Source organism: Amblyomma americanum, chromosome 7, assembly GCF_052857255.1.
Source record: "Amblyomma americanum isolate KBUSLIRL-KWMA chromosome 7, ASM5285725v1, whole genome shotgun sequence".
Classification (NCBI taxonomy): domain Eukaryota; kingdom Metazoa; phylum Arthropoda; class Arachnida; order Ixodida; family Ixodidae; genus Amblyomma; species Amblyomma americanum.
In genome coordinates, this window is record NC_135503.1 from 10,419,025 (window position 1) to 10,444,771 (window position 25,747).

The 25,747-nt window shown below is 52.4% G+C and overlaps 2 protein-coding genes across 2 annotated transcripts in view; one reads left to right on the forward strand and one right to left on the reverse strand.

The window, feature by feature from the left end:
• Positions 1-18,535, reverse strand: part of LOC144098433 (uncharacterized) — a 39,812-nt gene extending 21,277 nt beyond the window's left edge. Inside the window, exon 1 of the mRNA XM_077631102.1 lies at positions 18,115-18,535. The gene's annotated coding sequence lies outside the window, so the exon portion shown is untranslated. The remainder of the gene's footprint in view (positions 1-18,114) is intronic.
• Positions 58-25,747, forward strand: part of Chd64 (transgelin calponin-3) — a 30,385-nt gene continuing 4,695 nt past the window's right edge. Inside the window, exon 1 of the mRNA XM_077631104.1 lies at positions 58-319. Coding sequence (XP_077487230.1) covers positions 266-319 — 54 coding nt within the window. The 5' untranslated portion in view covers positions 58-265. The remainder of the gene's footprint in view (positions 320-25,747) is intronic.

Genomic DNA, 25,747 nt, shown 5'->3' on the forward strand with positions numbered 1-25,747 from the left:
GACCTTTGCTCAACGGAAGGAGCGGCAGCGGCGCTACTAGCGGCGCGCCGGCGGTGGCTGCGCGACGACCGCCGTGATCAAACCGATCAAACGCCGGCTAGACGCGGTGTAGGCGGAGTGCTTGTTCGCATCTGTGGTCTCGTCGTTTGTCGCTCTGCAGCGAACGTGCGTGCGTCTCTGACTCCTTGCGGTCTTATCTTTTGCCCCAGGACCTCGACGCGGATAGCATTCGGTCGCCTCCGGAATAAGTGGCTCTACGCAAGAGATGGCTGAAAACCGTGCAACCAAATCCGGACTGGCTGCCGAAGCTCACAGCAAGGTAAGCTCAGCCTCTCGACGCATTCTGATGGATGCACAAGCTTGTACGAAAGCCCCTGTGCCTGGCTTTTGCATTGCTTGGTCTTTACCTATGCGTCGCCGGAGCCTGAGAATGCAGCGTGGTCACAGCAGTAAGTCGCAGCAGGTGGCCCCGTGCATGTTCCTTTTTTTTCAGCGCTGACTCGCCGGCGTGAATGAAATATGCATGATTGCGGCGCCCACGCCTGAAGCCTGATCCTGCGCGTTTCGCCTGCGCCTATTGCGAAGACTGTCACCTGTGCTTCATGTGCGTTTAGTCGCGAGGTCACACGTACGCAGACAGTATAACGGAAGTATACAAGGCGGGCTTCGCGCGCATTTGACGGCACGGTTAGCCGAACCACATTGGACGCAGAACCAGCGGCACCAATTGCGCCCGCCGAGAGGTGACGTGGTGTCCACTGGGTCAGTGTCACTCTAGGTCCCGAGTTGCAGGTCTCTCGTCACTCATTCAGTCACTGATTGACCATTTAATGTCTAAAGTAGTAGATATATTCATAGTTTAGGTATGGCCAGGTTAGACTATTTTCTGAATGCCTCCAAACGATGAAACTGTGCATGCTCAGTCCGGTCACCTGCAAGATAGTAATAAAAAATTCGTATTCATTCAATCACTTGCTGACTAAGCTCTACGCCCGTCGAAAATTCAGATTGTTTCGCTGGGAGGTAGGTACAGGTTTTACCTAATAGCACGCCATCTGTCTGCATAACTGGCAGCTGACAGTTTCTCCTTGCTTGATAAATGTGTTCGGAAATGGGGTTAGCGTAGTACAGTAGTGAAAATTCTAATCCGAGTATGTGGTGGTCTTGTATACGTTCTTGTATTTGCTGCATAGGTCCGATATATTAGTCTGATAGGCGTTCGATTTGTCTTATAGAAAGCGATACGTGCAATTTTGAAACAAGGAATAGCACCAAGTTCTTTGAAATCGGCAATTATTGCGGTATTCAACAGAACGTCACAGATATAGCTGCTGTTTTACACGACACATAATGAATAGCTATTAATATTTTTTTAGACCAGCACATATTGCCACACTGTTTGGAAGGGCTATAAAGAATAAAGTCCAGTTATGGCTGCCTGTTTTTATATTCTAAGCTTAAAGGTTCTAAACCTCAGTGTTCTTATGATGTTGACGCGTGCTTCAAACGGAGGCCTCTGTCATGGCGATGGCCCAGCAAATGCTGCCTCGCGGGGTAATTTTCTGTTTGATACATTATTTTGTTAGTCTAACTGCCCATTGGTTCTCGATAAGTAGGCAATTATTTCTGCTGTTTTAATTTTCGCTAGGGTACCGTGAGGTTTTAATTTTCTGTTGCGAGCAGGCAAAATCCTCTGGCACATGTAAAGCGTACTCTCCGTGATATTCGGGGCATTATTACAGAGCGATAACTGGATGGATGGATAAGGCTGAACCCTTTGAATTGGGTGGCGGTTCAAGCCACCTAGCCATAACTTGTGAAACTTTACTCTTGTCTTGATTTTAGCCACCAATCAGATAACCTCCGCTTGGTTACTTCTACCCGCCTAACATCTATTTTCCTTCACTATCCTTAAACCCCAATGCTTTGGATATTTCAGCTCCGCTGCTTTCCACTGTAGGGTGAAGCCCTTTACAGTGAATCGTACCTGCTACGTCACCTCATGTGCAGTCAACCAGCTGTTTTCAGAGGGGTGTGATGGCCACGCGCTCGCACACGGACTCATTGTGATGTGATCGTGAGGCCTCGTTGAAGAACTGTTGAGGAACGTGTGCATACGTTTGCATACGTAACGGGAAACAGCACCTCATTGTTGGATTGTGCTTTCTTGCTAAATCGTCACCTCACGTGCAGTCAACCAGCTGTTTTCAGAGGGGTGTGATGGCCACGCGCTCGCGCACGCTCATTGTGATGTGATCGTGAGGCCTCGTTGAAGAACTCTTGAGGAACGTGTGCATACATTTGCATACGTAACGGGAAACAGCACCGCATTGTTGGATTGTGCTTTCTTGCTAAATATATATAACGGTTCCTTTGGAGTATACTTCCTCCGGAATTCTAGCCGTGGTTTGTCCCCGCACCCACCCCTGCTTTTCTGAATTGAGATGCACGATGGGGTATTCGTTGTTCACCTTGGCCTTTTCCCTACTCAACTGAGGGGTCATGATAAGATTCAGAGCATGATATCGAAGCTATCTGCCGCGTTTTGTATCTCTGTAGGCACCAACTGAAGGCAGACCGAAAATGCGACGTTTTTCATTCATTTGTATCCTGAAAGTCTCGCCTGATCGGTTCTTAATTATCCGGCCAGTGGTCTCGCGCCAAACGCCTTCGGCCAGCGTTTCGAGTGAAGACAAGTCTGAAAGAGGCAACCTCGCTCGAGCGACTCCCGCAAAAGACGCTCAGAGCGAACCAAGTCCGACTTGCCTCGTTGCACACAAAACGCACCGATTGACGATTATTACCCGCGTGAGCAGAATGTCGCCGTAGCTGCCAGCGCGCAGGTCGCCGGCAGCAAAAGAGGCGATCGGGGGTCTGAGCAAATTGCGCTTGGCGCGTTGCAGTTTTCGTGCGCTTTCACCGTTGCACGGGATACGGCGCGTGTCGGTCTGGCTCGCAGGTTCAGCACCCATACTTTGTGTTCGCTGTAGCCACGCGTGGGGTGTTAGCGGCAGGCCTACAGCTTCTTGCGTAACGTGTACGTTCGACGACTTAGCGATGCGGCAAGATACGGTGGCCCGGCCAGATACAGTACGGGTATTTGCTCGTTTTTCTTTTCTTTTCAATCTCCTTTGTTGTAAAGAAGTAACAAAGCGATACAGCTGTTTCGCAGACCCCTGCCCCGTTAATGTATTCTCACCCCTGAGCCGTATAACTTTGGCATCGCTGCGCAGTGTGGCTATATGCGCTTAGCCTAGCACGCGCATGTAGTACAGTACATACGTTGGCATTAAGGTGCACTTATAGCGCCAGCCAAACCGCATTTTCCTGGGGCCACACCTTCTTAAATGTCGCTGGCGCGCTCAGAGCGCCGAGCTAATGGAACTTGCATGGCAGTGCAGTCGCCGTTATTACTTTGGAGCGCGCATGGCGCTACATTTATTAGTTCGTTGTCCCGGGTCGTCAGCGTGCCTCGTCCGGACAGCCATTTCCGGCTATATCAAAATGATGACCTCGTTTTCCTGCAGTGCGCCAGTCTCGCCACGCGGACGCTCAGACAGAGAGAGATAGACGCATGCCACTACATGTGCCGCGTGGAGAGCTGACGAGTGTCTTCTTTCTGCGCCCGTTGCGGTTCTCACGGCGATAGCTGCCGAAAGGCTCTGGGAAATTCCCCGCCAGCATGCGTCATGGATGAGCTTCGCGTCGGTCGACAGGTGCGGACTTCTCGCCGAGCGAAATCCGAAACCGTGTTCGGGCTTCGATATGCATTGGCACGAGCAGTACAGTGCTTGGCCACCAGGAATGCTGGGGTTGCTGTCTACGTATGAGACACAATATGCGCACTCACGAGGGTCGGTGCATTACCACGAACAGCGGCGCTTTATTACTGTTATTATTATTTCACTGTACCTCTACGAAGAGGATAATGAGGCTCGGCAGAATTGGGGGAAAAACTACTGAGCACTCCAAACCTGCTCACGAACTCAACGAGCTCCGAACAGAACACCGCGCACTTTCAAAGCCAGGGACTCGGGAGCGTGACATTTAGGGGGTGTGTTCTCACTCCCATAAATGACTATCGGGAGTCGGTGTCCAAGCCACCGGAGTGAGAGGGAGAGAAAAAAAAATATGGTAGGAGTTTATCGTAGTTAAACAGAGTACACTGCGAAAGAAGATGTTCATTCTTCAATTGGGACACCCGCCGCGGTGGCTCAGTGGTTAGGGCGCTCGACTACTGATCTGGAGTTCCCGGGTTCGAACCCGACCGCGGCGGCTGCGTTTCGGTGGAGGCAAAACGCTGGGGCGCCCGTGTGCTGTGCGATGTCAGTGCACGTTAAATATCCCCAGGTGGTCGAAATTGTTCCGGAGCCCTCCACTACGGCGCCTCTTTCTTCCTTTCTTCTTTCACTCCCCCTTTATCCCTTCCCTTACGGCGCGGTTCAGGTGTCCAACGATATATGAGACAGATACTGCGCCATTTCCCCAAAACCAATTATTATTAACGGACACTAAAGTTCCGCCTTAAGGGCATGACGCGGTATTTTTTGTGGGTTGGTGCCCATATGCAGGATTGGTCATTCTCTGCTTAATAATCATAGATGGATAGATAGTCATACCGCTGCCACCGCAGTGGTTAATTAAGCGATGCGCCACTGCACTGGCAGGTGGCTGTACCTGTCACAGCCACCCGTAGGGATATTTCTGGAGGGCTACGGGCACAGGTAGGCTAGGACGAGGTGGCAGGAGGGGTGCAGGCGTGCTGGGGTGAGAAAGGTGGAGCTTGCGCGCTCGTGTTGTTCCGTGTACATTCCGTCATCACCGCGCGGATGGCCGCCGATGAGAAAGAGGTCGTCGGTAGACAGGCGAAGCCGTCGCGAAGAGCTGCGCGTGCCGCTCGGGTAGCATGTGTTCGGTACCACCGACTGGTTCACTCGTAGCACAGCGGCCGCAACCCGCTTCTACCCAATCGATCTGGCGACAAAAGAAGGCGCCTGCGTCGATCCCGGCCGACGGTTCGGATCGCACGCGTGGCACCCGTTGTCGCCATGACGCGCCCATATTCCTGGTCAGTGGCTGCGGCGTTCTGCTGGTCAGCACGAGGTTGCGGGTTCGATTGTCAGCGACAGCTGGGTCGTCGTCGTAAATCCCCGTCTTCACCGTCACTATCACCGCCAGTCTAATAAAGTCCAGCACAGGACAGAAAGGCCTCCTCCTGCAGTCACCTCCCTCGCGTCCGCAGCTGGCGACGGCAGTTATTCTCTTACTTCGGAGCCCTGTGCTGCGGCGTTCCTGCAGCGCAGGTGAACCTTTGAGACATAGAAATATTTTGTTGCAAGTCGTTTTTAGACACTGTGCACCGTTAGAGGGCGCAGTCGACGCTTGTTGGTTCACAGAAGATAACGAGCTGACAGGAAAAAAAAATCAGTCAAGGCGCTCCAAACCTCTCTCACGGATGCCGTTCCAGACAACCAGCCGATGATCGATGGCGCTCTCCTCCTGTGGCGAGCCGAAACAGAGAGGTCGTGCGCGAGACGGGACGCCGAAGCGCGTGCATGGTTCGCTGAGCTGAAAACAAGCGCCGACACGGTTCTCTGTCGCAACAGCATTCACACCAACCGTAACAAATGAAGGAACACCGTCTGCCCGTGTGCGACCACGCCGACGATACCCACTCGCACAGACCTGTCGCCTTCCCTATTTTCCCTAGGCAAAGCTTAGTACATGTTTACAAGGGCGCAACGTGCCCCGATTACTTCTGTTCGCGAGTCTACCCCACTATAATGGCCGCCGGTCTGCAAGCGCGTTTCTTTCGCACTGACGTCACTTTTCTCCCTTAATCCCGACTGTCTCGTTCTGCTTGCCCCGAGAACAGCGTCGACACCGATGTTGTTGCCTCCCTCATTTGTCTTAATCGGAAGAAACAAAAAAAAAAACAAAGGGTAAAGGATTTGCGCGCGGGAACGCCAATAAGCAGGCTCGCAGCGGGAGACCAGTCGCCAAACAGGGGCGCTGGACAGAAGTGAAACATGAATTCCCGAGCGCCTAAGATCTGCGCGAAAAAAAAAAAATAAAGCTCTTCTCGCTCACCCGGCCGTCAGGGCCGAGAAAGAACGAAAGGTAATGAAAGAAAAAAAAAACGAGAAAAGAAGCGTCGCGGCAGATCGGCCGAGGAGAGACAAGCTTGCCTCCTTGTGTGCACTCTCAACTCGCTTCGCCGCCGCAGCAAACGCAGCGGCAGCAACGTGTTTGTACTTGCGTCTCCTCCTCCGTGTACAGCGGCAGCGCCTGTGGTCGCGCCAACTCATTTTACTCTCGAGGCCGAAACAACGCGAAGCCCGGTCGTGCTTCTCCTTCTGTGGGCCTGTTTAGAGGAGGGAGCACGAGTTCGCTCAGACATAAATTCTTCTTGTCTTGCATTCCTGCTGTCGCCTCCCTCCCTCCGGAGGGAAGAGGCCCCGTGTTTTTCTTTTCTCGCGTCGCGCTTCGTGGCTACCGACGCCCCCTCGCGCCGACGTAAGGCATTCGGGAGTGCACTGGCTTCAAGCTGACAGCCAGGAAGATTTGCAGATTCTACCTCTTGTGGAGGCGAAGGAGATGCTCTACAGGCTTCACTTTTAGCGCAATTAAGTCTTGTCTGACGATTTTCAGCGATTCTACTGATCAAGTGCTTACAATACAAGGGCATGAAATACCCGGAGTGGCACAACACAAATATATCGGGGTATGGGTAAACGAAGGACAGATATGCATGGAAAAGCGCGTACAGACTGTTGAGGCGACAGTGCGAAGAGATGCCGCGCGATAGTGAATCATAGGACATTATGGTGGCACAAGTATGGAGTACTGATAGATATTTTTAATGATGCCAGGGCTTACTTTTGGGAATGAGCCTAAGGGCTGAAGTTTAGTCGGGAATAGAAATAAATCACAGAGCTTTTTCCAATTTCTATATAGTTCTACAGTCTGCTTCTTTTCCATTGAATTAAGAGAAAAAAAAAACATTTAACCGAGATGATGACATATGTGTAGTGTGTGGTAAATCTGCAGAAACAATTGAGCACCTTGTACTCGAATGCGGCGGTATCCATCCGGATGTCGATGCAGACACACCTCTCCCTGATGCCATAGGATTTAGATTTAACAATGTTCATGCGAATAAATCTGCAGTGGAAGTTAGCAAAAAGCGATTGCGAGATTGGTGGCTCAAAGGCAGGGAGGGGACGTAAGTTAGAAGTGCAGGATTAAAAATTTTTCTTAAGGAAATGGCGAATTGATAACACCGTTAATTTTGACGTATTGCTTAAATAAATATAAAGGGGGAAAAAAGCTGAGCATGGTGGCAACTGCCACCTCTCTGTTTCAAAGGGGACGCTCCTATCCGCCATCAATCCGTCAATGGCAACGGGAGGAAATTCAGGCACCCATTCTGTGAAAGGGTGATTGAATTTCCAGCTATGGTGCATTGAAAGTATCCTAGCCAGGAAAGAGTGGGAATTTAGACCCTTAGCTGAGATAAGTGGCAATTTAACGTATAACTTGGCACCTTATAACTGAAGTAGTGTGGAAATTCGAGCTATTCTGCCTGTTGTAGGGTAGCAGCTTTTGGCACCGGGTGGAAATTTTGGACACCCTATATCTCGAACACCAGAGCAGAGCAAGAGTGTTTCATCACACCAGTTGCGCGTAAGTCACAACGGCACCTGCTGTGCTTACGCGCGGACAGTGGCGCCCTTATCGTAGCCTGTCCGCGATGTTTTGCGACAGGAGCTCATGCGCTTTTCTTCGGGCCGTGTTCTTTCGCGGCTCATTCACAGTAGCACGCTTTGGGATATTGCCATGTCCAAGAGGAATTGTTGAATCGACATTATAACTTCATGTCTAGCTTATCTGCTGTGGGATGAGGGCAAACAGGAAAGAAGCTATTCCATGTCATTCCTTCTGCTATAGTTTCAATGTCCCGAACTGCATCCTAACTGTAATTCGGTTGATGAAGAAAAAAAAAAAACCTCTTCGTTATTGAACAGAGAAGGCAGCAGTGCCGAAGGAATTAATATTACATGATTGATAAACAAATGACAGCCACATAATTTATCTTTTTGAGCACATGGCTGTAGTCGCAAGGACGTCGTGGCCGTGAACAACTTGGACCCCCCCCCCCCCCCCCCCCCCACGTTTGCTGCCGTTCCCGCTAAAAATTGCGGCAAAAGGGAGCAAAATTTTCTTGGCACTATCCCCCGGAGTGGTGCGGTGGATGTCGTTCTGAAAGAGGGCGAGGGGGGAAGAAGGAAGGGGCTGCTTGCGACGGAGTAGCGGATGTCTGCAGGCGGAAGCTGCCTAACTCCGTATCTGTGCGGCTTCGGCGGTGCCATTGCAAGGCCGTGACGAAAGAACAGCCGCTTCCGGGAGAGTTCCGGTTCGTGATTGGCAACGGGTTTGCACTGCCGTCTGAGGAGACGGCTTGGCCGGGGTGCTACAACAGCACGAGCGACTGTCGGAGGCTTGTTGTGTCACAGGCCGCGGGCCTACAATGCCAGGGATGTTCAGAGCCGCGCTTATCTCAGGATTCGAACTAAACAACTTTCCTTTTGCCGTAAGAGAAGCCCTGGGAAATTCACCTCTCGATACAGACTGCAAACGTTCATCTATGCTCGCAGGCAAGTTACATCAAATCATCGCACAATTACATAAGCGGCATTCCCCTCGGCGAAAGGTCAGGCTGCCAAAGGCGCAAATGTCATGATGCGAGATCAATCTCATCGAAAGCTAATGGCTCTCCTGGCGAAAGCTTAATTTTCAACGGGCGCGTATATACTGCTGCATGATGGGATGAATTTGAATTTAGGTGTTGCATTATCGTATATATACAGGGTGTCCCGGCTAACTTTAGCCAAGGGTTAAAAAACAAGATATTTGAAGTAGGCCAGGGAAACCACTTACATACAGCTACCAGCCGGCTTGCGCGTGCAGGGAATTTTTTCTATTGCTATTAATTAAGTAGTAATTAAGATATTTTTCTAAATGCGTAAATATCGACTTTAGACAGCAGATGTGAATAGCAAAGTTGGAGAGCACCTTCAGAAACCCCCATTCCATTTATTTGCGATAACGAAAGCCTCACGTGTATCTTGGTTGCATCGACATATCGGCCTGCCGGAGCAACGGGGTCGTCGCGCCTTGCCAGCAGCTGATTTCGTTCACTCAAGCCAGGATTGAGAGCAGCACAATCGTGGCGCCCGGATGCGTTAGTCACGTGATTTTTTTTTGGTCTTTCGCGGGCTTTCTTTGGAGCTCAGAAAAAAGATACAAGTGAGGCTTTCGTTATCGCAAATAAATGGAATGGGGGTTTCTGAAGGTGCTCTCCAACTTTGCTCTTCACATCTGCTGTCTAAAGTCGATATTTACGCATTTAGAAAAATTATCTTAATTACCACTTAATTAATAGCAATAGGAAAAATTCCCTGCACGCGCAAGCCGGCTGGTAGCTGTATGTAAGTGGTTTCCCTGGCCTACCTCAAATATCTTATTTTTTAACCCTTGGCTAAAGTTAGCCGGGACACCCTGTATATGGGCTATATTGTGTGCAGTTTTTTAGGCGTTCATAAATTGGTCTAATATGTTAATTTTAATTAATCTCCCCAATAAATCTACCAGTAATGTAGCGCTCAGAAAGACGAAATGTTCGAAGTTTTCACCCCCGTATTTACATAGCCTGAACATCAGTCTTAAGGTGCATTCAGGTTAGTAAACGATGCTTATATATAACCACAGCCGCTCGATCGGCCGTGTTATGACTGTCGTGCTCAATGTCATCAGACATATTCGTAGTCAGTTTAGTGATCGACTGCCGAAGGAGGCGCCCCATATACGAAAGGCATTTTGCGTTTGGAAAAAGGAAGGAAAATATCACTGCGAGGCTAAAGTGATGTTCGTGTCTCGCTGGAAAAACTCCCGCGCTGTGAGAGTTGGTTGGTCGCTTTGTACTCTTCCTCGGGGCTTCATAAAGCAGCTCCACGCCCTCGTAAGTGCGGCTAATGTGCGGTCATTCGTAGTGACAGGTTCGCACGGCGCTGTGCCCCCGTCGAAGGCGAACGACATCGAGGCATAAAACTGGCGCGAACTGCAATCGCGCGCGCTCAGTGCTGGCTCGCAGTGTGCCTCTGATTATGTGCACATATATGTATATATTTTCTCCGCCGCCCAGAATCGCTCATACCTGGCTCCGTCCGAGAGCCAGGCTGCTCGCCAAATTCCACGCAAATGATGTAATTGCGTGCCGTTGTTATCCGCGGTCGTTTTTTGCGTACGCTCGGACCGGAGTATATAGGCAGCACGTGTTAATTAACGCTGGGTGATCACAAATGTCGCTAATATGTTCTCGCCATCCAAATGGGCGATTGCGGCCGTATTATGCATTGTTCTTAGGAGTCCTTGGCTGCGGTGTTTGCTCCCTCTGTCGTATGCCTTTTTTAGCAACGCCACGGTTACGCCGGCGACATTCCAGAGCGATCACAGGAAAGGGGGGGGGGGGGGGGGGCGTTCTTCGCGGACACGCCCACCATTGGACTGCCGACGTTAGCGCGGGCACTCTTGGTTATTTGCGCGGTGTCTGTTAAAAAAAACTGAGTGTACACGCCCCCATCGGTCGATATCTGGGTCACGGGCACAGATTGCGAGGGAGGCGTTGCTGACCAGCGGAAATCCTTGTTTGTGTGCTTTCTTATCTTATCAGCAGTTAATTAGCCCTTACGTCGCGTCCTCCTTTTGGTTGTGTAGTGTACAGCGGTCGTGGATGTAGGCCGTCGAGAGCCTCTTAAGCAGGAATAAACGCTTATCGAACATGCAGTGATTTGCGTACGCGTTGTCAGCTGGCCTTGTTTATTGCGCGATGCTTTGCGATCGGCGCCCTGTGGATGGCGTTGAAATGATGGGTGCGAGCCGACGACGTGCCTGTCACTTGTCGACGCGCGCGTTGGCTGTTTCGGATGGCGGTTGAACGCGGCGCGGGCGAACTGGTTAACTTTTTCTTTTTAACTCTTGTGCGTCGACGACTTGTGAAGCCGTGCCCGTTTTTCATCTTCCTTTTTTTTTTGGCAGCGCTCGCGGTCTTTGTTGCCGAACTAAATCTTCACAGAGGTCTTCCGTCGAATGCTCAAGTTAATTTTATTACGTAAGATACCGATCGAGTGATAGCTGATGCCAAGAGGGGGGGGGGGGGGGAGCTTTCAGGAAAACCGCTTGTAAGGGGTGACTGTATCCTGCGCAAGGAGGGTCGTGACAGTTGCAGGTCATGGGCGAGGCCTTTGTTTTTCAGTGGAATAACCTCACTTAATTCTTATCATGGTGATAACCGCGACGCAAAGCCTGCTGTCCGAGAATCACAGTTGAGAGGTCGGCACATAGACAGAAATTATGGCCGTCACCCGCTGTACAATTTCTTACGCAATACTTCCATTATTACTCTATGCTTTGCACAAGGTGACCAATCCATTTCATCTTGATTTCAGTATGAATAGCATGAACACCGGGCTTTTTTTTTTCCCTTTAACCCACGTTGTACACGTAGTTGCATGTCCAAATCTCACGCCTGTCTTCTTCCTTTCCACCGCTCGCTACGCCCTCCTTGCCCTCGTTCAGAGACTTTTCCTCAGCCCCACGTTTCGGCCCCGTGGGCGAGTTCTGACAGGATGTGCATCGGTGTTGTAGTGCTTACGCTCTCCCTTGCGAGGGATGCCCCCTGTGTTGAGCAGTTCGTATACCTCGGCTGTGCCTGCCAAACGCACTTCAACCTATTTCTCTTCTGCCAGTTTCTTCTGCGCCCTTTCTTATCTCCGAGATATGCCAGGGCTCGATGTGACGCATCCGGTTGCAGTGTCGATACGCCACCTTTGCGGAGAGGTTTCATCCAGCGAGCAGTGCAGCGGCTCCGTGCAAGCATCGGCGATTTCGCAACAAATACTGGTTTCTGCCCGAGGGTAAAAGGAGGAGGCGCGGTTCGTCTGTGTTGTGTGTGGCCGCTGGCTCCTTGCGCGCATCTTCCTCGGTGGGTGCGGTATGGAGCGGTGCTTCCCGCAGAGACTATGAAATAAAAAGAAAGAAAAGAGCTAGCTGAACTGGCCGCTCCACTGCGTCTGCCGCCCCGACGTGGGCGCGCTCATCGAACGGGTTTTCCGGGCCCGCTGTCCGCCTAACTGCACGTGGTGCCGGTTTTGCAAGGGGTCGGGAGACGGAGGGAGGTCGCTTCCGCCTCGCGGTCCGCTCCGGGTCAAAGTCGGCACGCGCTCCTTCTCCGCGGTCTGGACGGGTAGTACCGGTACACCCCGCAGGGTTGTTGGACGGGCCGCTGTCATCATTTATTCCGTGTTGCGGTTTATATTTTCGTGTCCGCTGGCTGCACCGTTCAACTGTGCTCGTCGCACGCACTCAAGTGGACAAAATAAAAACGACGCGGACAGTCCGCGAGAGAGAAAATTTAACGAGCAGAAAAAAGCTCCGACTGGCCGACCCGATTAATTCCACTGTGACCTCCATCTGGCAGCCTGTCTCGTACTTTGTAGCGGCGCGGTTGATTTTGAGCTCGACGCTCAACTTCCCGTGCTCAGGCCTGAGTCGTTTGAGTAGCACGTTTCGGTCTGTCTTTGCTACAGGGCTTTATAGCCGCAAGAAAGAAATGCCAGCTAGGCTGTATCACATGTATAACTTCGCGTAGTCCATCATCAGCACTCGTCTGTCCAGAGTGACAGTGATTGCATCTTTTTTTTCCTCACGATACTCTAACCTGTGAATAGTATACGACACAGAGCTCCTCGTCTCTCGGCTCTTTTGTATAACCTCCGTGTTTTATTAACCTGAGCTCTTAAGAAGACACGTCGAAATGGACCATCTTCTGCAGTCTGACTACCTCTTCGCCCAGCGGAACGCGTGCACGTGTCGACAAGGTGACCGCAGTTGTCTCGCTTACACAGCGTGAGCACCATCAGCGTTCAGAGCTGGCGCAGTGTCGGAAGTATTCGCTCGTCAGCGGCACCTTGCGGGCAATGCAGATGGCTTTCTTGGAAGTCTCCGGATGCCCTATCTTTACAACCGCGTTTGCGTTTCTTCATCCCGCTGACGCGTCCTCTTGCGAAGAGGCCACGACACTCTTGAGCAGCGGACCGCTCAAGAGATTGCGTGTTCGCCGCTTTCATCTACCGGCCTTCGCTGCGTGGCGACAATGTGGCGCACACTGTCGTTTATCTCCGTCAAAGGAGGCGCAGCAAGCAGCGCCCGCCTCCCTCGACACCTGCTGGTCTTCCTTCCGTCGCTCCGTAATTCTTAGGGAAATCGGCGCTCTGAAAGCTTCCTTATTGTCGGCCGAGTGGGCGGGTGTCTGAAGACGTCCCTCACGACTGTGCTGCTGACAGCTGTGAAGCCAATTAAGTTCGAAGTAGATGATTCGAGTGATTTATATTCGCGATGTTTCTGGGAACAGCTGCTGCTCGGTTGTTGCGTTGCATCCTGAAGACTAGGCAGACAAAAGGAGCCCTGCCCGACTCATCTGTCTGCCTCGCAAGCCGCGTTTGATTGCGGTGTATGTCACGCCCAACCGTCTTCCGTGGTGCCGGAAATAACTGAGTCTTCAGATTATACTGAGGACAGGGCAGCGGGTCATGGAGGAGAGGGAAATTATGGAGGCAGCATTGAGCCACAGGCAGGGCAACATGGATTGCAGAACCGACCCGAGTTGATAAAGGGTGGAATTTACTTCGGCGGGGCATGTGGTGCGGGGAACAGGCGACCGATGGCCCCTGACAGAGTGGGTTTGACAAACTTATAGCCTGGAGTCAGAAGGGGCGACGGGGCTAGGAAATTTGCTTAGACAATGACCGAGGCCGTCCCAGGACAAAGCAAAGTTTGAAGTGGGCGTATTCTGGCTGACGATAACGATAATAATTATACTGCGAGTTTGTGGGTGAGCTATCAGTGCTGCGACCAGTTTATCGGCGTGTGCTATATTGATAAGCTTGCACTGACGTTATAGGGGCCGCCTTGTTGGAGAGGCCGGGAACATGCAGCGAAAAATAGCGCGTTCGCCTAATTTGCCTCATTCGCTTAACTTTGCGTGATGAAATGAGCTATGAGCTGCCCGTCATTATGGTGTCCGCGGTGTCACGTGCAAACCACTCGTTACGATCACGTGTCATCTACAGCCAGCAGTAACAGTGCATGCATTTCGTTCTTCCACGCGGCCTGCCGTACCTCGTGGCTCGGTGAGAGCTCTCCCCCGACGCCAATGGAGTCGCAATGGAGTAGGCGCCGAGTAATAACCCGTGTCAAGGTGTCGCGCACTCCCGCTGCGCGATCGGATATGCCCGAGTGCGCGTAGCGGCGGGAGGAGGGTGCGTTCTCCTCGGGTTGGCGTGGCCACCATCTCTGGGCACCCGCTTGGAGAAGAACGCATTTCCGGGGTTGCGACGCGCTCCGCTTGAACGCAGTCTCGTGCATGCAGGTTGCGCACATGTCGCCTCTTAGTAGCTGTGCTGGAAACAATGGTAGCAACCGTCGCCCCCGAGTGTGGTGCAGAGTCGTCCCAACCAACTTGAGCGAAGGGTTTGATAAAGAGGAGCACTGCTCCATGATGAGGGAGGGAAAATCCGCCACGATTGTTCGTCGTCGTTTTCGGCAAGCCCGAGTAACTTCAGTTTGGGATAATTTAATTGTTCGCTCAAAATTACTCGTTTTTTTAACTATATATGTGCACGCAAAAATTTTCAAAGAGCGTCGAAAGGATTCTGCGCCAGGCTGGAACCACGCATAACTTGAAGCAAACTCGACCAGAAGGCTTTCTGCCTGCACCCGCAGCATTGCATACATGTATCATTGTAATGTTGAAATAAATTTGATTTGATTTGAAGCAGTGCTGAGTGCAGTAATGACATGCGGCTAGCGCTCAAGCTGCTCAGCGTGTGGAGAAGGCGAGCACTGACACTGAAGGAGGGGAGAGTGAACGTGTCTTGCGCGCGCACTGAACTCACGCTGTGACTTCCGCGAAATCCCCCGGCGCGCCATGCGCATATTGTTCGAAGAACGCCCCGCTTGCGTAAGCTTGTCCTGCACGCGTGAAAAGTCTGCTGCCGCCGCGTGGCGCTGCCGGGACATAGCGCAGCCTATAGGGCGCACCTGGGTGTCCGCTCGCGCTGTCGGGAGCACGGAATCTCGTGCTTCATTGTCTCGCGGCAGCCCTGTATACGTATATCGCTCTCTGTGGTGTGTTGGGAAATGCTGGGGCATCGTTTGCGGAGTTGTCGCAAAGCGTGCCGATTCATAGCTTTCTATTGGCTGATGGCCATGCTGACGTCAAACGTCCGAGCAGTTGCGGCCGCTGTGACAGCGGATAATGTATTTACGCAGGTTCGCATCACTCTCCGGCACGTGCGAGTCTGCACACGAGGTGAATCGGCGCACTGTCGTTTGTCGATTTCCTCGCCATCCTGCAATCTTGCTCTACTTGTTTCGAGGCTAGGAAGGAAGCAACGAGCCCAAACACACTTGCGGTTGTTATGGAACCGCACAGAGCCATTGGCACTGCAAAGAGCGTGAAAGAAGGAAGCAGAGTAGTCTGCCTACAAGCGATTGCGCGTGCGCCAGTGTACCAAGCCAACAATTAAGGCACTACATGTAGTACGTATATCGCGCGGTTCGTCTCCTGCGCGTGGCTGTTTTGTTTGTCTGATGCACCTAGTTCACAAAGTTCCCGCGCCACTTTGCGCTCCACCCCTGCACTGAAGAGTTAGAACGAAGCGGCGTGTGCTCCTCGAAGGAGGCCTTTCAACCAATGGTGTCGACCGATTGCCCTGACGTTGTGGTCAGTCCGGTTAATCTCCTTGCATCTGCGACCACCCTGCGGTCCGCGCAGTCGGCGCGGAAATATGTGGGGGCAGCTGGGGCCCCTCCGTACGCGCGACCGCTCAACTGTTCCTGTCCCGCGGGAAGGACTCGGTGCAGACTTTCGAAAAGCACACTCCGGCCTCGTCGCTGAAGTGATGTAATCCTCGTATGAAGCAAGCAGCCGATCAGCGCACCGTCCCGTCTCACCGTTGGCGATTCATCCACGGGTGAACATTTCCAACCTTGGCGCAGCGGTACTAGCTGCTCGCTGCAGACTGCTTTTTGCACTTGGAGCTGCCAAGCGCTCCGTGGGCGTCGCGTCAGGTGTACAAATTCGGCAAACAGTATGGCGGCGCCGAGGTGTGCCAGAGGTGGAGATGATAGCGAGTGCTCGCGGCCTGAAGACTGACGGGAAAGGGGTCCCATGTGATTGCCGACCATAAGGCGCCCGCGCAGCAGCTGATCTGCGGCATCATCGCGCTGCTCGCTTGTCAGATCAGCGGGTATTTTTATCCTAGTTTAAGCAATACTGCCGGTCGCCTACACCACTCATGCCCCCTCGAGGTATAGTGTGCGGGCCGACAGCGGCTACTGCAGTTGCCGTAGTACTACTCTGCCGAAGATCTCGTTGACGCCTGCCCTTGTGCGATGTGACGTACGCGTCTCGCCTCGGACAGAACGGCTGGCATTGAGCGGCCGTAACACTCGGGCTTTCCTAATTTTCTGCTTACCGGTATAAACAACCCTATGCTTGGCAATCTTAGGGGTGGGTGTGTGTGTGCTGTGAGCATCGTCTCCTGAGGTGCCTGGAATTTCAGACCAGGCGCACCACCTGCGAGCCCGTATTGGCGGCACGCGCGCGTTGCTTCACAACTACAGAACCGGCGGTGGTCGACGCCGTGCGCGGCTCGCAGCTGCGGGACTGGCCACAGGTGCGGCGAAGCCCCGCTTGCCGCCGAGTTGCGGCACGCTCTTCCACGAATGCACGGCCGCCAAACGACCGAGCGAGGAATGGCTTCTCACACGTTGCTGCGGCCGCAATTACCCCCCCCCCCCCTTCTTTTTTTTTTCCGATTCCGTCATCTCTTTTTTTGTTCGCCACCTCTCGAAGCTTTTCAGGATCGCGAGAGACCGCGTTAGAACCGCCACCGTCGCTGGCGTAAAGAGCTCGGCTTGGGTGCACAGCGTCTTGCATCCTTCGTTGTGCAAATCGTTGCGTGGGTCGTTATATCCGAGCAGCGGAGACGTTTGATTGTTAGACAGGCTCATATTGGTATCCGCGCTCCCATATGTTTTCGGGTGCTATTAATCATTTGTGGTTTCTGTTGCGTCTGAATAGGTCACTTTGCGTCATCCTACTCAAAGCTGCCGCCGTTGTCGAGCTTGCCTTTACGAGAGGGATACGCGCGTTCACGACAGTATGCCTTCAGAAATGCGCCTTGGCGTATGACTGGTCGATGGTGCCTGTACTTCGCCAACGTCACCTAGACTGTTATGCAGGTGGTGTAGGCCTCGCAGGGTGCACTATATATGCCGTGCTGTACAACTATCAATGGCAATATATGCCGTGTTGTACAACTATCTATACCCGCCGCGGTGGCTCAGTGGTTAGGGCGCTCGACTACTGATCCGGAGTTCCCGGGCTCGAACCCGAGCGTGGCGGCTGCATTTTTATGGAGGAAAAACGCTAAGGCGCCCGTCTGCTGTGCGATGTCAGTGCACGTTAAAGGTCCCCAGGTGGTCGAAATTATTCCGGAGCCCTCCACTACGGCACCTATTCTTCCTTCCTTCTTTCACTCCATCCCTTGTTCCTTCCCTTACGGCGCGGTTCAGGTGCCCAATGATATATGAGACAGATACTGCGCCATTTCCTTTCCCAAAAACCATTATTATTATTACAACTATATATCCGCCATAGCACACGCAGAAACAGGACATTGTCCTGATGGCGCCGGATTCGCGCACGCCCATTCGCACACGACACCCAACATTTTCTGCCTCTCACAAGGTGCAATTGATCCCATTTCGCGCCTGATCCATCCTCGCCGCCTCTGTTGCATAAGCCCAGTTTCTGCATTGAGGAAAAAACAAAGGCAAGCGAACTGTCCCGGGCAGCCCATGCTGCATACTCCTTTCTTTCTTGAACCTCCCTTTCTCCTTGCACCAACTCCGAGTTCTTTCCCCACTGCCATGCACGGTCACGCTACCACCACTACACTACGTAGTAAGTACTGCAGCGGAACTCACCCTGGCTGCGGCCGTCGCCATCGCAGTAGCAGCAAACAGCTCTACGTAAGCCGTGGCACCTTTCTGCCGCCACTCACATCCCTGTGCGCCGCACACTGCTGGTGCTAGAGTATACAGCTATCGCGAATGGCTGTAACAGCGGTATCGCACGCCGGACAATGGACTTGTGAAACGTGTCTTGCTTTCTCTATCTGTACAACAACGAATATCATCTGCTCGACTTGTATCATGCGTGGCACTTTACGCATGTGCTTTGTGTGGCGGTGGCTCCCTCCCGAGCTGTGCCCACTTCTGGTGCGCGCATTGCGTCCCCTTGGTCCGGTTCTGGAACTATCCAGCTGCGCGGTTTCCCGCGCATTCACAGCAAGGCCTTGTGGCTAGAAAGAATGCCGTAAAGTTACGCCGCTCTCTCCTGCCGTCAGGAAAGGAAAGAAGCTTGAAGAAATAAAGGAAAACGTGGATTCACGTACATGCAGGACCAACCTAAATCACGTAGCACCTGTAAACAGGTTTGCAGTCGACTACATTACCCGCCGCGGTGGCTCAGTGGTTAGGGCGCTCGGCTATATACTGATCCGGAGTTCCCGGGCTCGAACCCGACCGCGGCGGCTGCGTTTCGATTGGGGGCGAAACGCTAAGGCGCCTGTGTGCTGTGCGATGTCAGTGCACGTTAAAGATCCCCAGGTGGTCGAAATTATTCCGTAGCCCTCCACTACGGCACCTCTTCCTTCCTTTCTTCTTTCACTCCCTCCTTTATCCGTTCCCTTACGGCGCGGTTCAGGTGTCCAACGATATGAGACAGATACTACGCCATTCCCTTTCCCCCAAAACCAATTATTATTAGTCGACTACAATAAATTATACGGCTTTTGAAAGGGTTTCGCAAAAGCTTGGACACTTCTTGCTGCAAGAAGCTCTCGTGTATGAGCGCTAGCTGTCTTGTTGTCCACCTCGATGGACCTGAGTGACGGTGGCGTTAAGTGCACTTAACGTAGCAACGGCCACTCAGCTGGAGTGATTCGAGCGCCCTTAACTTGGACCGTTTGGGGTGGCCGTTTAAACCGCTGGATTCGAATGCTGCCCCCCTCCGACACCCGCCTTTTCCCTTTACGCTCTCTCCTTGCGTGTTGCCGTTCGCGACGGAGTTGTTCCCATTAGGGTTGTGAACAGCTCGTGCGCGCTAAGCTGCATGCCTCAGCCTGAAGTCAGTGGAAAAATTTTCCTCAGACTTGTCGACCGCACACATTGCGACACCTGCAGGGTGTAGCACGTCCGGTTTGAGAAAGAGCAGTGCGTGTTGAATCCACTTTGCAAATATGCGTTTCCTGTGCTTGCAACAACGTAGACACCTTCCAAGCAGCCAGTCGTATAGAGAGTGCGGACTTGGTGATGACACGCTATCGAGGTGATTGGTAGAGGAAGCGCGAGGGGGGGGGGGGGGGGGGCAGTATGACTCATCGCGTGCCCAAGTGTAGACGCTCGACAGACATGCAGTTTCGCCACCGCCACGGGTGCTGCGCGCCTGGTAAGGCGAAGCCCTTTCACTAGCGAGCGTCGGCGGAAACTGGATGCGCGTATGAGGCGCTGGCTCAAGGACGTCGTATGCTTCCTCTCTCTGCGTCCGTTTGCTCCATGGAGGTCCGCCATTGGGTCTGCTCGCTCTCTCTCCCTGGCATCTCCTGCAGTTGGGCCAGACAGGGAGGCATCTTTCAATGCCTGTAGCGTGTGGAGACGAAAATAAACATGGCGCGCTTCTAGCGTGCGAAAGAAGACGACAGGGCCGTTCTTTCTCAAGCAGAGGGCATCGAGATGGGGTCGTTCTGGTTACGATAGCCATAGCGGAGACGTATTTGTCAGTGGCGATCCCGAGAGGGGCCCCGTCGAAACGCGAAACAGCTGGGAAAAAAACTGGGGAGCCTTCCTAACCACAGTCTTAAAGAAAATTCGATAGCTAATATAGTCTAATGTCTAATCAGGGCCTAATGTCATTGCGATTTTCCCGCCAAAACTCCAGTTGGAACCAGTTCATTTGCTTTTATGTGGTGTGCATGGGTCATCACCTTCTGTTCGGTTACTTTAATTGGATTATCATATGGTTTGGTTTATGGGGGTTTAACGTCTCAAAGCGACTCAGGCTATGAGGGACGCCGTAGTGAAGGGCTCCGGAAATTTCGACCACCTGGGGTTCTTTTACGTGCACTGACATCGCGCAGCACACGGGCCTCTAGAATTTCGCCTCCATCGAAATTCTACCGCCGCGGCCGGGATCGGACCCGCGTGTGGATTATCATATGGAATTGAACTAATCCGACCTACTAATCCGCCTTAATCCATTTCTGGGGTGGGCCAACTTCCAAGTTCTTGGGGTGGTCTAAATTTTGGGGGGGTCTCTTAATGGTGCAGCGGTTAAGCGATGCGCCACTGACCCGGCAGGTAGCTGTTTCAAACAATGCCACCGGTGGGACTTGTGATACCGCGAGGTTGCGCTTCCCGAGCTCCTGCAAGGCTCATGCGCACCGCCACTGTGGGCAGGTGGCAACTCTTTCAGTTTGGCAATGGTGTTCAGATTGTGACGACGTCACAAGGTCGCGTGACCTCTCTCCACCAATCAGGTAATTTCGTGGGAAATTTCACATTTCGCGGTGCTCTGATTGGTCAACTAGTCAATTGGCCCTAATGACGTCATCAGGGAATTGACCAATCACGTAATTTTGTTACGTAGAAGCAGGAAACTGCATGATAGCATAAATGCAGTCGCATTAATAAAGTGCTAAAACTTTGTATCGTTTCCAGCGATGACGTAAAACTGCCTGGACAACCAGGAAACTACGTGTTGGGTGGTAGTAAGCCTATCATCTAACCTATGCTGACACCATCAATGCCAACAGCATCTGTGCCAGCTTTTAGAGAGGACAAAAATAGAAATTGTGTTCAAGATTCCTTTCATACATTCCATATGACAGTGGCCGACAAAGCAGAGTTCTGCGATGAACCGAGCGTTATGTCGCGAGACCTTGGCCTTGAAGACAGCCCGATGTACGCTGGGCAAATTGGTTACAATGCGTATTTCGCGTAAAACTGTGCAACACAGGCTGCAGGGTTTTTCTGGCGCCTCCTTGATTATTTTTTTAGCTCGCTGCCTTCTGTTTTGCAACGAATGGAAGCTCGCGCATGTCATTATATCAGCAGTCTATACAGACGTCTTTCGCGTCCGCGGGCGCCCTATCGCTAGCCCCCTCAGGATGTGGTTCCGAGCGGAGCGGCCGACATCCCGGCCGGAAGACGCGAGCAGAGGAGAGATGGCCCAGAAGCCGGAGCTGAGACAAGCCCTCCTCCGCTTCCCCTCTCTTTATCCTTGGGCTTGTTTTGCTGCAGCGCCCGGTTGGGAGAGGGGGGGATCTGGAGGCACAAACTGTCGCCTTCTCTTCCTTTATTTGCGCTGCTTGACGAGATAAGTTACGCGATCGAGCCCTTTTGCTCGGCGCGACAGAGGCACGGCCCCTTTCCTGCGGGGAACCGCTTTTGGCGGGAAGCGATCAAGTCATGTGGCAGCGACCCGCCGCGGCGTCTCGAGGCGTTTCTCTGGCGGGTTGTACGCCGAGACGGTAGACCCCGAACGGACAGTCGAGACGTGTGGCTCGGGAGCATTAAAACACCGCAGCTGGGCCTGTTTCTTTGGGTGCGGGGGCAATCGCAGCTTTTTTCCTTTCTACGAAAAAAACAATTGTCCTCAATCCTGGCTGCCATTTATATTTTTTCTATATGTGGCGTCCAGTTGATAGTTCGATAGACCGGACGTCGTCATCATTTGCAGGGCAAAGGCTTCTAGCTTCCAGTGATGCCGATCGACAGGACGTTGTTTGTTTAATTTCTCCGGGGTCAGACTTAATGATCCCGAATCCTAGTGTAAGTTTAGGTTCTGCTCTTGGCTGCTTGGGCTACCGCGCCTCCGTGGAGGTGAAGCGTGAGAAATGAGAATTCCCGCGTTCCTCTGCGTTTGGTCGAATTCGCTAGCCGGGACCCAAGTAGACGTAGTCTGTCAGTGTACGGAGCAGCTGCGCGCGATTCGACCGTTGGGCACGTCTGCGAAAACCGCCTGCTGTTGCCTGTGACAAAACTTGCCGGATTTCGGATGGTTCGGATGAAGGGACTTTTCTCAACGCGCGGGAGTTTTGCCTGACGGTGTGAACGCTTGGTTTAGCCCTGTTGACGTGTGGTGACTGCTCTCTTTTGCAGAGGAGTCACTTTTCTGAACTGTCCCCTTTTTACGCCAGACACGCTCGGCGAACTTGTGTCTATTCCTCGGCTCTGAAGTGAGGCCCGTTTTAAAGGTTCTGCAACTTCGTACTTTAATCTTGTCGCCAATACCGCGTCTGTGTTATTCCAACGAGAAGTATCGCGTGAAAATATGGATCGAGATCAAGCTACTCGACACACCCTGTATAGCGCGTCGTTTGCGGCTTCTAGAGGTGCGTTCTCCGGCCTCACGGCTGCTCTGCCTAGCTGCTGCGCGGGGGCCGCTCCGCATTCCGGCGCTCGGCGGCCGCAGCTGGCTGCGTCGTTGGCCTAGCTACCATAGCATAGCCATGAGCCATTTGCGCTCGGACACGGTCCGCCTTGACCCGCAGGCCCCGTTCGTAACGATGGACAGCTCTCTCCCTCTCCGGCGCGGCACGCGCAGTAAACGATCCGAACGCGAGACAATCAAGCGGCTGTCAGGATCGACAGGCCGTCCTTACCGTGAGGTCAGTGTTATTTGGCACAGGTCCTTAAAAGCGCCACTTGGGCGAAAGCGGGGATGCAGTGCAAACGCGCATCAACAACGTATCTGGCCGCGCCGCAATGGCAACGACGGGCTGAAGCGATTTCGCTGTAACGGGGCGCTTTACACTGAGACTTGGTTGTGAGCGGAGGGCCCAGCTCCAAAGCCCAGTAGGAGAGCAGCGATGATGCGAAATATGGGCACTGAAACTGCCGCGGACGTCCTGTGGACGGTCAGGACATCCGTTGGACGTCCAAGGGAGTTTCAGTGCCCATTGGGAAGCTGCCGTCGTTCCCTGGCGACGAAGTGCGTCAAACACCAAGATACGCTACGCGCGGGCGCGCTCAGCCGTGGTCGGAGCGCATGTCGCAACGAGCGCGAATGGCACAGCGGGGCTGCTGCATCTGATGCATTGCCGCCGCCATCGACTGCTGCCGGTACGGCGCGGCGACGTTTCCTTATATGGAAACAGGCGGGGAAGAAGATGCTCCCCCCTCTCCCCCCGATGCCAGTCGCGCCGTCCGACACGCAATCCAGCCAAGAATGCTGCGACGCTCGCGCGCGCCAGCTGCGCGTTTCTTTTTATTTTCCCTTCGCGGTCCAGGCTGCTGAGTAGAGGCGGGAAAAATACGTGCAAAGACGGGCAACCGACGCGCGGTGGGCGTTGTTGCTTGGCGCGCGCGTGCGAACCACGTGGTCGTGGATGTGTGCAGAACTGCTTTTCTGCTGATGACTGTGCTAGCTGAACTTTTTCCTTGTCGCACAAGCACTCGCTTTTCTTTTTCCCCCTTTTCGCTGAACGCGCCGCCCTCGTCCGTCCGTATACAGAGCTACTGGGCGTTGTAAGGTGCCCCGTCGTACACGGATATCTCGAGTTACCATCCCGCGCGTAGTCGCTTGGTCAGGTCGGCCGTTTCCGATGGTTTCTTTATATACGCATGGCGTCGATCTTTGTCTGGCGACATAAGCAATGGCCTGCATAATTAAACTGTCACGAGTTGAGGGGTGTGCACGTGTGGGGGGTATAAATGTTCAAGCGTAGCAAAAAGGAAAACGATTTACTCCAGCGCCTCAAAACAAAGGGGGCGCTGTTTACACTCTTTCAAATCACTCCGAAGTGACAACGGCGTGAATCGTGTCATTCTTGTGCGTTCGAGGGTCGGAAATGGATGGCAATGCTCGTTTTGTTTCGTATGTGAAATGAGAAAGAAGCATGCGCAGCAAAGGAAGACCACTTCGTTCAGAACAAAAGACACAAAATATTGCGCCTGGAAACCGAGACTTGCTGCGCCGTGTGAAACGCGCAGGATCGGTGGTTCGATCGGCACGCATGTCTGTTGGCAGAAAGCTGGCAGAAAACTTCGTTGTGAGGTAGATTAATAAAAAAATACAAAAAAGAACATTCACCTGCTTTTTTTTGTATGTGACGTGTGTGCCGGAGCTGCACGTGGGCTATGGGGACACCGCAATGGAAGGCGGTGGATTAATTTTGACTGACATCGCAGAACACGCAGGCGGTTTAGGATTTCAATTGCAGATTGTTTTTTGAGGAAAGGAAATGGCGCAGTATCTGTCTCGCATCTCGGCGGGCACCTGAACCGCGCCGTAAGGGAAGGGATAAAGGAGGGAATGAAAGAAGAAAGGAAGAAAGAGGTGCCGTAGTGGAGGGCTCCGGAATGATTTCGACCACTTGGGGATTTTTAACGTGCACTGACATCGCACAACACACGGGCGCCTTTTGCGTTTCGCCGCCATCGAAATGCGGCCGCCGCGGCCGAATTCGAACCTAGGTACTCCGGCTCTGTAGCCGAACGCCTAACCACTGAGCCACCGTGGCGGGTCAAATTCTTTATCGAAATGCGGCCGCCGCGACCTTGGGCTCAGTAGCCGAGTGCCATAGCCACTGCGGCGACTTCCCTGTGAAGTTTGTTCGGGAAGTTACTTTATACAGTTAGAAGCCCATCCTCTTTCCAAAAAATTCATATGAGGGCCCCCGTATGCAATGCATGTATTCACCAGTGCAGAACAGGGATTGAGCAGTCTTGCATAAGAGTTACGGGTGAAATAGCACTCACACCATGACCGGCATGAATGCTGTGAGGCACAATGTGGTGCTGCATTTTCAAGCGACAGTAGCAAAATTTCGCAGCTGCTGGTCAGTTTGCGGGCCGTTGCCCCATTGCTGAAACCCATGAAATTTCTGGTCCGATTTCGAAACTTCAGCGCATTCCGAAAGTGCGGTATGCTGTGCTAGGCTCTCTTTCAGAGATCAGTGTACCCGGGCAGCTCCAAAACTAATATTACATCAATGTCACTTTTATGTTTTGATCAACATAAAATGTTCTTATTGCACTTTTTTTTCTAACATTCCTCTAATGTTACAAAACAATGTTGGGATGACCCTTCATTATATAATTAAGCATGTACACAACATAAACACAATACTCTCAAATGGTAAAGAAACCCTGCATGAGCATGCAGTCTCGCCAGTTGTGAAGGTGCACAATTTAATCAACACAACCAACAGCGAGGGCGACACTTGAGCTCCACAATACAGCACAACATGCAACTCATACACTCACCTCTGGATAGATACCATGGATAGATTCAAGCTTACATAGCCATTATTGAATTGTACCCATGAGTGGCAATGGCAAATAGGTACTAATAAACAAAGCTTTCTATCAAAATAATGTGGCTGTGCATACACTCTATAGCAGGCACAATCTAAGAGATTCAGTTTGCTAGTTGAAGATGTTTACTGTAAGAATGGTGGGAAATGTTCTGGGACACAGTGCTTGGAATATGTTGGTAATGTTGTTTTATATTTATGACTCAAACGTTAAGACATTATATTAAAACAATGTATAT